This window comes from Phascolarctos cinereus, unplaced genomic scaffold (genome assembly GCF_003287225.1).
Source record: "Phascolarctos cinereus isolate Bilbo 61053 unplaced genomic scaffold, phaCin_HiC Scaffold_2;HRSCAF=192, whole genome shotgun sequence".
Taxonomy (NCBI): domain Eukaryota; kingdom Metazoa; phylum Chordata; class Mammalia; order Diprotodontia; family Phascolarctidae; genus Phascolarctos; species Phascolarctos cinereus.
In genome coordinates this window covers 316,821,692-316,834,105 of record NW_027555625.1, presented here as the reverse complement: position 1 = coordinate 316,834,105, position 12,414 = coordinate 316,821,692, and the positions used below count along the sequence as shown (strand labels likewise).

Below are 12,414 nucleotides of genomic sequence, written 5' to 3'. Positions count from 1 at the left end.
CAAGATTATTGTATCAAACCTGATGATGTTTGTAAAGTGCTTAGCACAGTGCCTGGCACATAGTAGGTGCTTAATAGTAGTAGGTTCCCTTTCTCTCTCCCTTCCTTCACATTTCATAGAATGGAAGCTCTAACTTATGAAAATCAGCTTTTTAGTTTTAACCTTGTACTCCGACCGCAAAGCAACTCAGTTTCTTTCCCAGGGCCATTCTTCAGATTGTTTTTTTCTATGTAGAATACCATTTCCTTTCCTATCTATTCAAATATCTTGCTTCTCTCTTCAGTGCTTGTCCTTCATGACCCACCTCAAGTATTGCTTTCTCCATGAAGAACAGAACACCAAAGTAGTTTCACAGAACAAATGAAGTTTGGATTCAGTCAAAGGGCCACACTTGAGGACCTAGAGGGACACATGTGGCTTTGAGGCTACGGGTTCCCCATCCCTGGGCTAGGCTATAAAAGACCCAGCTTAATTAGAAACGGAGAAAAATGGATAATGGGTTCCCCAGGAAGTTAGTCAACAGCAGAGAGTAGCCAGTAGACAGATTACCTTTTATTGCAAAAAAAAATTTCCTGAAAATGGGAGTATATTAGCAGCTGATCCCCCTTCACTTGTCAGGGTGTGCTGGAGCCAGCTCTGGTTGGTTCAGATTAAGTTTTCAGTGTGAGCATTTACCTTGGAAATCAGCAAATGTTATAAATCAAGACTTAGTTTATTGTTTTGTTGATTATTTAGACTTAAGAAAGTGTTAGTAATGTAGATTAAACTTAAAAGTGTGTCAGTGGGTATTTTTTTTTCTTTCTGAAGAGCTAGTTCATTTATTAGCACAACACTTCTCCCTGCTTTTACTCCATCCCTGACACAGAGTGATCCCATCATTATTTCTATACTTTTAACAGTACTTCAGAGTCCTTATATAATAATATCTACTTTTTTTTTTAAAAGACTAGAATTCCCTTTCTAGCCCAGGTTGGAGTACAGAAGCCACTCATGGACCAATCTCAGTACTTATTGGCACAGAAGCTTAACCAGCTCTGTTTTTCTAATTTGGGCCAGTTCACCCCTTCTTAGGCACCCCCTTTGGGAGGGAGAGTCATCATTTTGGTACCAGACATAGTACTGATAAATGTTTTTGTTTAGCCCTACTGTAGCTTGGAATTCAAGCTCCAGTGATCAGCCTCAGCCTTTCTAGTAGCAGGGATTTTAAGGATTATAAGGATATACTATCATGTCCTGCATAATAGCTGTTTTTTTAAGTTTTATTTGAATCTTTTTTTTTTATATCTCTGTCATTTCCCATTTGAAAGTCTGTCATTTCACGTTCAATCCCTCCTTTGTAATATCTAATTACTATTTTACTACATTTTCAGGATGTTGGAAATAGTACTAGGATAAGAGTTAGGAGACCTGGGTTTTATTACCACCTCTTCCACCAACTAGTTGTTTAACTTAAGGTGAGCCACTCTCCCTCTTTAGACCTCAGCCTCTGTATCTATAAAATGAAGGAATTGTGCTAGATAATTTCTGAAGTCTTTTTTTAACTATAACATTCTGTGAGTTTTAAAGATGTTAGTGTTTATCCCATGGAATTGAAGGTTTCCATGTTTCTTCTTAAAGCTCTTGCCCCTTTTACAGTAAAAAAAATGTTATTTTGCTTAACAGTTTGAAGCCTTTCTCTTCTTGACAAGAATTCCCAGAGCTTACCCTGCTTTGATTTCTTTAAGAATTCAGGCTCACTGCCATGCCATCATTAGGTTTTGAAGAAAGACTTTAGTGTTAAACAGTGGTGGTATCCTTAAGCATTTTTGAAAAGGATGATGCAGAGGAAATTTGTGACTCTAAGTGGTAGTGGGGTATAGTGAAAAGAATGCTGGATTTGGGTCCCAGATTTGCTGCTTGCTACCCATGTGACCTTGGGCAGGTCACTTAACCTTTCTGGCTCTTGGTGTTTGTTTTTTTTACGTAAAAAATAAGGGGGCTGGACCTGATAATCTCCATTTTAGCTCTAAATCCTATGATCTTATTTGCAACCATATTAGACTTGAAAGGGCAGTATTGTGTTTCTTTTTGTGTTTTGAGACTAGACCAAAATAGCAGTACAGGCGGTGTCCTCCTTTGTTCAAGTGAACTTTTTTTTAGCTGTAGAAAGGACTTTGATCCTGTTTCTTTTTCAAAAATGCTACTCAAATGATAGGTATTTGGTATTTATTAATTTTATATGTTAGTTGTATTAGAAATAAGAAAAATGTAATGTTTTCTTTTTTAACATTGAAGATGACAACCTAGTGGCTACAACTTCTTTTCTAAATTTACAAATGTTGTTTCTAAACTGTATTCCACTTGGGGTTCTGTTTGTCAGAATTCTGACAAATTTTCTCTTGATTCATTGCTTCCTTAAGGATGTCAGTTCGATACATACTTTAAATGTTGACAGCCTAGGGGCATCTAGGTGGCACAGTGGATAGACCACCGGCCCTGGAGTCAGGAAGACCTGAGTTCAAATTCTACCTCATTTGACACTTACTAGTTATATGATCCTGGGCAAGTCACTTAACCCTGACTGCTTCATTAAAAAAAATTTTTGACAGCCTGGTTTTTATCCAAGGTGGTGGAAAACAGGATTCATCATACATGGAGACAGGGGAAAATCACTTCCCCACCTGCTTCTTTCTCAGCACTAGTTTTCCTGAATCCATAGTGTGGGTAGTAGTTGGGCTTCAGGGTTTTGGAGGGAGTGAAAGAAAATATGCAAAATTTTAAACTGGTGTCTTTCTTTCCTCTCCTTCTTTCCTCTCCTTCTTTCCTCTACCTGATAGTCTTAGATTTGAGAGATTAAGGAAATGGATAAAGTAGGTACCTTGTATCATGTTAAATATTCTTATGGTTTACAGATCACAGTTTTCTGGTTATTGGTTTTAAGTACTTATTTATAATTTTGAACTAGTATTTTTCTTGTAAAAAGTTAAATTCTGTGTTCAGATCTCATCTCTGACACTAGTTATGTGACTTTAGACAAGTCACTTACCCTTACAGAAAATGGCGCAGTCTCATAATGTGAAGGGATCCAGTCTGCACAGGAGTCTCTATCACAGCATCCTCAACAAGTGCTCATCCAGTCCTCGTTTGCAGCCTTTCAGTGATGAGGAGTCCACTACTTTCTGAGGCAGCCCATTCCATGTTTGGACTTTTCCACTTGTTAGGAAGTTTTTCCTTTTATACTGCCCTGAATCTTGCCTCTATTGCAACTTTGTTTCTATTTCTGAATTCCTATTCCACATGATAGTCCTTCAAATACTCGGAGACAACTATTAGCGTATTCAGGACATGGTCCTATTCTTATCCATCCTAAATGTCAGCCTGTCTTTGCATGTTATTTCCTGTTCCCCTCATTATCCTGGTTGCCTTCCTTTGGTTGCCCCACAGTTTCAGAGTCCTGAGTTTGAATCTTTGCTTTGGCATTTATCAGCTGATTAAACATGATCAAGTCATTTTACCCTCTGAGCCTCCATTACTTCCTGTGTAAAAGGGAATATTAATAACTACATTCCCTGCTTCACAGTGTTGTCAGGAAAGTATCAATTAAAGGAATTGGGGGTGTTTAGCTTTAAGAAAAGACACCTTGGACGGACATGAGGAACAAATATTTGAGTCTGTCCTTGTACAAGAGAGATTATAGACTTATTCTATTTGACCCTAAAGAGCAAAACTTGGAGGAGAAAAGGGGATTTCAGCTTAACATAGGAGAAATCTTTCCAACCATTAGAATTGTCTGAAAGGCCTCTGATGAGAGTGGGTTCTTCTTCGTTCATGGCATCATAGATTTTAAAGCAGGAAATAACCTGAGAAGCCATCTGGTCTGCCCCCCCCCCTTTTTAATAGATGCAAAATATCAGTTGCTTGGTTCCAACACCCAGTGTCTATCAACATTATTGCCATCTTGTGGTTTAGTTATACCATGTACTTTACTGACTCTTCAAATATATAAGCTGGATGACTATTTTAGCACGCAGTTGTAGAAAGACTTCTTGGTCTATTATGAATTGAACTAGGTGGTGTTTATTCTCCCTTCCAATTCTGATTAAATCTATCTTTTTTTGAGTAAGAATGGTGTGTCAGTTAGTCAGGAAACATTTATTTAATATCTACCATATGCCAGGCACTGTACTAAGTGCCAAAGACACAAAGACAAAAATTTTAAAATTCTCTCTCTGAAGGAGCTTACATTCTGCAAAAGGAAACATATCTATATAGGAGAGACTTCATGCAGAAGCCTGAAACTTAAAGGAAGTGAGGGATTTATTTCATGAGTCAGGAGTGAAGAGCCAAAGTATTCTAGGTGTGCAGGACAGCCAATACAAAGCTGGTGGAAACAAGCACATTTGAGGAACAGCCAGAAGGCCGGTTTGGTTAGATTGTAAGCTGTTTAGTGGAAAGAGTACTGGACCTGCAACCAAGAGACAGATGTTTGAATCCCAGCTCAGACACTTATTAGCTTGGTGTCATTGGGTAAGTCTGTTGATAGACACTGGGTGTTGGAACCGAGTAAATGAGATTATGCAGTTAACAGATATGCGTAGTTCAAGTTGATTAGAAATGTGTGTCTTTTGCCCCCTTTGATATTTTAACCTTATTACAAATAAGGGTATGCCCCCACTTTAAGAAAAGTTGTAAGTGAAAATAAAATTTCTGGGGCAGGATGGGTGACAGTCATAATTTTAGAGCTGGAAGACCTTGGAGAGAGCTAATTCAGTCCCCTCCACCCATCTCTTTTTATAGATAAGGGAAATATGAAACTGAAGAAATGGTTACTTACCATATAACCAGAACTACAACACAAATGTTTTGCCTTCTGGTCCAAGGGGCTTTCTGTTATCATAGACTGGTTATTTGCCTATCAGAAAAGCAGACTTTTTTGGGGGGAGGGGTTACAGATTTATGATTTAATTGATATAAGAAATTCCCAGTCAGACTTCCCTCAACCAATGCAGATCACCACCTGCTTTGCAACTTAGACTTAATGAGCTGCCTTACAAAATATTACTCATTCTATAAAGGAATTCTGTACAGAGTTCTCCTAGGTACTTGTACTTTAGGACTTGTGAGATATTCCATTGCAAAACTTTGGTTTATACTCAGCTCTTAGGGCATACATTTATGGTGTAAAGTGAGGTACATCTGCAAGTATATTCTATGAAACAATAAAAATGTTACTGTATGTAGTCTTGATGGAAAGATTTATATTGAATGAGTCAGGTCTTGACTTTTTTACCTGAACTTGGAAATAGCTGTCACTGTTGGAACAAACAGGCCTTGCTAATAACTTCAGTTCACTGTTTGCTGCTGTGATTTTGGTCTAGCAACTTTGCTACAACTTTGATATCCAAAGCTAGATTATTATTCTTTTGAGTATGTCTTATATTTGTTGGGTGAGATAGGAGAAGTAGAGCACAAACTGATAGAATAGCAGACTTTTCTCTATATTAAGAAAGATTGTGTTAATCCTAGGATTTTTGGTTTATCTTGCTGCACAGAGATCCTTAATGCCCTCTGGCACCTAATCAAAAAGAAACTGGGCTTTTGTTTACAGAAGTATGTGATATCCATAGTCTAGAGCTAGAGCCAGTCTCTGATACAATACATAGAGGAAAGAAAGGTAGACAGGTGGGAGGGTTATGATTATGATTATAATCTACTTTGACTATGCATACCCCTTCTCTTTCTGGTTTCCTGGTGTCCTGGCTGGTGAACATCGTCTACAAATTTGGCATCCTGTGGGTCAAACTATTAACCTATAGAAAGATTTGAAGCTATGATTTGGTTTATCTGTAGAGCTGGCATTTTGAAGATCTTCCTAATCCTGGCCATTGCATTTATAAGCTATGTGACCAGGGACAAGTCAGTTAATAGATCTTAAGTTTCCATCTTCTTCATTTGTAAAATGTGAATAATAATACCTTGTGGTGTCTTGCAGGTTTGTTGTGGAATCATATGAGAACGTTTATTTCTAAGTGTTTTGCAAAAGCAGTGATGCATGGCACACATTTCTGAACTTAGTTGATCAGATAGCTGATTCATTATTAGACCTGTATTTGAAACTTTCTGATCTCGGTAGGATTTGGCAGAACTGGCATTCTGCTGGCCTTGCTTCTAATATAGCCCAGATCACTGTGCTGCATGAAGGGTTGGAGGAAATGAGTATAGAGTACGGTCGTTGTATTATTAGACTTTTAAAAATTGCAGCAATTTCTAAACTTTTTTTTAAAATGTGGCTACTTTTATACCACAGTTAAGTTTCTACACTTGACTTACACAAATGATTTACTTGACTATATAACATACCCAATCATTCCAGTTTAAAGGTGTTTCAAATTATTGTGTAGGTATAGATAGAGATAAGTAAAAGTTTAAATATTTTTTTAAATTAGCTTTCAGACCTCATATAAGAAGCAGTCAATGTCTGAGATAGAAGAATCATGTAGTCCAAGAATATGATAACTGTAATTGGTATGAGGTTTGTCAAAATGAAGTGCTGTAGTGATGGTGAAGAAAGGGGTGGATAGGTTGATACGCTCATTGTTTATCAGGGCTAATAGCTTTGTCCTTTTTTGCATCTTTCTTGCTGTTCCCAGTAGTGTAAGTTTATAGGTGTAAAGCTGGAAAACCTTCTCATTTTACAAATGAGAAACCTGATACCTCTGAAGGGTAAGTGACTTCCCAAGTAATAAGCATCAGAGATTTTGAACCTGAGTCTTCTGACTTCATAGTCAACTTATCTTTCTACTGTACCACACTGCCTCTAAGGTAACAGTTGTGGACAAACTTACTTTTGTACTTGTTATGTGCTTATATGGAGAGTCTTTCAAATAAGGGGGTCCTGTAGATTTCTTTCGATAGTTTATGTTTATGATATGTTCAGCATGCTCATGTGGAAGAAGCTTTGTTGTGCAGATGTACATATGTGATCATTCACAATGGTCCTCTTTTCTCCAATCTACCCTTAGCTGTTCTTTGCTATAGTAGTTAATAGTAGCTACTCATATTTCTGTAGCACTTTTAAGTCCGACAAAGCACTTTACCAATCATAAAGCTGTATGGTGGGGAGTACAAGTACATTTATTTTACACATATGGAAATTGAAGTCTAGAGATAAAGATTCTGTGACTTTCCTGAGGTCACACAGCAAGTGAGCAGCAGAGTTGAAGCTTTAACTCAGATCTCCTTAGTCAAATTCAGTTCTTTTTCTACTGTGCCAAAGAAAAAGAATATAGTTTCTGGTAGGTTCGTTTTCCATGGCTTTTAGCATCTGTTATCTAATCAGATTTTAGATTATTACCCTTCAAGTAGCACATCTTTAGGATCATAGAAAAAACTTAAATAGTATCTTCATTCTGTGAATTTGCATCACAGTTTATTTGTTTCTTTGTAATAGTTCTGGCTTTTCTGTCCAACATAATGTGAAAATAATTATTTCAAAAGTTATTGGTACATCTCTTAAAAACCTAGAGCATGTGGAAAAATTAAAATTTTTAATTGTCAACAAAAAAGGTTTAATTTCAGTGGCTCTTGGGCAGTTTATTTCATTTCTGAACCCTTTAGTTTCATTTGCATTTCTCAGTAATTTTTTTTTATTTTAAAGTGAAATTGGACTTATTTTGTAAAGACATAGTAAGGATGTATATATTTGAGAAAGGCTTAACTTGGTGCTCGTGCATTTTTATATGTTGTCTTTGGTGATTTTTTTAAAGCCACAGCAATTAAAACTTTTTTTATGTGTAAAGAGTAATTGTCTCTCTGAAATACCAGTTCTATTGGATTGTTTAAATTAGATTATAAGGTCATTGATTTAGAATTAGGAGGGCCTTAGAAATAATCTAGACCAAGGTTTTCATTTTACATGAGGAAACTGAGGTCAATTGAGATAAAGTACTAAAGTACTTAAGTGACAGAGCCAGGATTTGCAGTCACGGTCACATTGCTTGATGTTTTTTATTTCACTTTTCAATCAGATTTCTTTTAAAATGATGAAGCTTTAGAATTAAATAGACAACTTCTACTTTTTCATTATTGCAGATGTTTCTTCATGTTAGTCTAAACTGACGTAGACCAATACCACCTTTGGTCATGCTTAATGCTGTGCACTGTTAAAATCCATAGCATTACTTGTTAAAGGGTTAAATATCTTTTTCAAAATTTGTAAAGATTTTTGCCCTGAGTTTGCATGTAAGAAATAATGCATATTATTTAAGACTATGTGACTTAGTTTGCTTTTTTTGGTTTGTTGTTTGTTTTTTTCATATAGCCACAGAAGAGAAGAAATCTCTCAAGCGAACTTTTCAGCAGATACAAGAAGATGAAGATGATGATTACCCTGGAAGCTACTCTCCCCAAGATCCTACTGCAGGCCCTCTCTTGGTATGTCCAATGAATTGGGGTAAACTACTTAAGATTTGCCCCTTAGAGAAATTCTTTTTTTGTTTGTTTGGTTGGTTGGTTAGGCAGTGGGGTTAAGTGACTTGCCCAGGGTCACACCCTTAGGGAAATTCTTACCCAACAGAGGCAGTTATAAGAATTAAAAGAAATAAATTTGATTACATGAATTGAAAGCTTTTTGCACAACAAAATTAATGCATCTAAGATAAGAAGGGAAGCAATTATATGGGAAAAAAACTTTTGTATCAAGTATCTCTGAGGGTTTGATATCCAAGATATATGGACAATAATCCAAAATCAAAAACCTTTTCCCAATAGATGAGTGGTCAAAGAATGTAAACAAACAATTCTCAAAAGAATTGTGTGAAAGAAATGTTCCAAATCACTAATGACAAGAGAAATTCAAATTAGAGTAACCCTCAGGTTTCACCTCACCCCCAGAAAATTGTCAAAAATGACAAAAGACATCTATTTGTACAGTGTTGTGTTGGAATAGTATTGGAAAAGTTACGCAAAGACAGGCAAACCAATGCATGTTGGTGGAGCTGCAACTCTGTATGCCTGTTCTGGAATGCAAGTTGAAATTAGGCAAATAAAGTGACTAAAATGCCACTTTGACTCAGAGGTGTTATTGTTAGGCAGGTAATTGACAAAAAGCAAAGTTCTATACCTACCAGAATATTTATAATGGCATTTTTGTCCTAGCAAAGAACTGGAAGCAAAGTAGGTGCCTTTCAAATGGGATGTGGTTAAAGAAATAATGGTACATGAATGTAAGAAATATTACCATACTGGAAGAAACAACCAATATGATGAATAGCGAGAAATGAGGAAAGATTTATATGACCTGATACACAGTGAGATAACCAGAGATAGGAAAACAATAAAAACAAAGATTACAGCAGTGTAAATGGAAAGAACAGTTACCACAAAACAGTTGAAAATGTCATGAACTTCCAGGTCATTTGACCAACAAGATAGAGGATTACACTATTTTTCTTTCTGATTCTCACAACAATCAGCCTTTCTGAAACAAATTAAGCATCAGAAATAAAAATGATTTCATCTGTCTCTGTGGCATAGGACACCAAGAACACAAAAAAAGTAAAAAATTCCATGAACTAATGCCTAACTTAGCTCATGCAATATCCGTTCTCCCTACCACTCACCATTCTCCCAGCAGCGAGACTACAATAGCCTGCTGAAACTGTGGGCTTGCAAAAGAATCTGACCCTCCCCACTTCTTTCCAGTGCCTGAAGATCTAAACTCCAAACTACAGAAATTTGCTGAGGCTGCTATAGCCAGTGAGTTACATTGTTTCTGATTCTCCTTGGTCTAGTTATTCCATTGATCTACCTCTATTTTTTAATCAGTGCCAGATGGTTTTGATGGTGGTACCTTTATAATATAGCTTGAGGTCCAGAAGTGCTGTTTCTCTTTTATCCTGACCTCTTTTCATCATTTCTTTTGATATTATAGATCTATTATTTTTCCAGATGAATTTTGTTATTTTATCAAATTTTATAAAGGATACCCTTGGTTAATTTGATTGCTATAACATTGAAAGTATAAATTTTCATAGTATTGCCATTTTTATAATACTAGCACTGCCCAGCCATGAACCCAGCCTCCATCCGTTTTAGTTCTTTAGTTCTTTATTTCCTTAAGGAGCACTTTGTAGTGATTGAATCTCTACAAGTCTTTTGTGTGTTTCAGTATTCCATGATACCTTATACATTTTGTAGTTATTTGGAATACGATTTCCCTTACTCTTATTCTCCTCGGATTTTGTTGTTAATACAGAAATGCAATTTGTTTTGAGGGTTCATTTTTTTTTCTCTCTTTTTTTATTTTATTTTTATTTTTATTTTTTAAATTTTATTAATTTGAATTTATCAACAATCACTTCCATATGCTTTTGAGTTGAAAGTTTTTCTCCCCCTTCCTCCACCCTACCCTCCCCAAGACGGCGCACAATCTGATATAGGCTTTACATTTACATTCCTATTAAACATATTTTCACATTAGTGAAGTTGTAAGTAAAAATTAAAACCAATAGGAGGAACCATCAGAAAGATGAAACAAAACTCAAAAGAAGGTAAAAATAAGTGGTAACAATTCAACTTTCTTTGGACGTGGACAGCATTTTCCATCCCGAGGCCTCTGGAAATGTCTTAGATCCTTGTAATGCAGAGAAGGGTTCAGTTTAACAATATTAGTCATCGCATGGCGTGGCTGTTATTGTGTAAAAAGTCCTCTTGGTTTTGCTCACTTCGCTCAGCATCAGACCATATAAGTCTTTCCAAGTTTTTCAGAAGTCAGCCTGTTCATCATTTCTTATAGCACAATAGTATTCCATTACATTCATATACCACAGCTTGCTCAGCCATTCCTCAATTGATGGGCATCCTCTCAATTTCCAATTCTTTGCCACCACAAAAAGAACTGCTATTAATATTTTTGTACATGTGGGTCCTTTTCCTATTTGTTTGATCTCTTTGGGATATAGCCCTAGAAGTGCTATTGCTGGATCAAAGGGTATGCACATTTTTGTAGCCCTTTGGGCATAGTTCCAAATTGTTCTCCAAAATGGTTGGATCATTTCACAACTCCACCAACAATGCATTAGTGTTCCAATTTTCCCACATCTTCTCCAACATTTATCATTTTCCTGTTTTGTCATGTTGGCCAGTCTGATAGGTGTGATGTGGTATTGAGGGTTTATTTTTAAGTCTGCAGCTTTGCTGAAGCTATTGTCTTGATTAGTATTTTTGCTGATTCACTTAGGATTTTTCAAGTTTGCCATCATATCGTCAGCAATCAGGATAGTTTTTATCGCTTCTTTACTTATCTTTATGCCTTTAATTTCTTTCTCTTGTCTTATTGCTATTGCTAACATTTCCAAAACTATATCAAGTAACAGTAGGTAGAAAGGGCATTTTTGCTCTACTCCCTTATTTGTTGGAAAAGGTTCAGTATATCTCATGCTTCTGGTTTTATTTCATTTTTTAAATTTTTATTTTTAGTTCCAAATTCTCTCCCTACCCTTACCCCACCCATTGAGAAAGCAAGAAATAATAATACCCGTCATACATCTGAAGTCATGCAAATTAAATTTTTTTTATCATATTAAAAAAGGTCCCTCTACGCCTATATTTTGTTGTTGATTTTTTAAGTATAAATTAATATTGTACTTTGTGAGAGGTTTTTTTTCCTGCATATATTGAGGTAATCTTGTGATTTGGGGCATTTTTACTTTTAATATCATTAACTATTGTTGATTGTTTTTCTGTTTTCTTAATGTTGAACCGTCCTTGCATCTCTGCTATAAATCCAGCACCATAATGAATGATTTTTTGGATAATTCACTATGGTCTTAGAATTTTATTGAAATTTTAAAAAATTAATATTTATTAATGACATTGGCCTATGGTTTTCCTTCTGTGTTTTATCCTTGCCTGGTTTAGGTATTAGGACTATAATATGTGTCATAAAAAGATTCTAGTAGGGAGCTTGCTTTCTCAGTTTTTGAGACTAATTTGTATAGTGTGGGAATTAATTATTGCAGACAGCTTAGGTGGCACAGTAGATATAATGCTGGGCCTAGAGTCAGGAAGACTCATCTTCCTGAGTTAAAATCCAGGCCCAGGCACTTACTAGCTGTGTGCCCCTGGACAAGTCACTTAACCCTATTTGCCTCAGTTTTCTCCTCTGTAAAATGATCTGAAAAAGGAAAAATGACAAACTATTCTAGTATCTTTGCCAAGAAAACCCCAGTGGGGTCATGAAGACTCAGACACAACTGAAAAATGACTAAACAACAAAATTAATTATTCTTTTAAAATATGATAGAACTCTCTTGTGAATCTCTAAGGAACAGGAATTTTTTTGGGATTGAGTTATTTATGATCTTTTTCTGGTCTGTCACTTGGGGTATCTTATATTTCTGAAGTATTCTTTTATTTCTTTTATGTTCTCAGTTT

General features: G+C 36.0%; 1 protein-coding gene across 4 annotated transcripts in view; it reads left to right on the top strand.

Moving 5' to 3' along the window:
* RPRD1B (regulation of nuclear pre-mRNA domain containing 1B) overlaps window positions 1-12,414 on the top strand; it is an 83,969-nt gene that overhangs the window by 27,853 nt on the left and 43,702 nt on the right. For all 4 annotated transcript variants that reach the window (XR_013484794.1, XM_020990756.2, XM_020990755.2 and 1 more), the window contains exon 4: window positions 8,300-8,412. Coding sequence is in view for 3 of the 4 variants with exons in the window: in XM_020990756.2 (XP_020846415.1) it covers window positions 8,300-8,412 (113 nt within the window). In the remaining variant the exon portion in view is untranslated. The remainder of the gene's footprint in view (window positions 1-8,299; window positions 8,413-12,414) is intronic.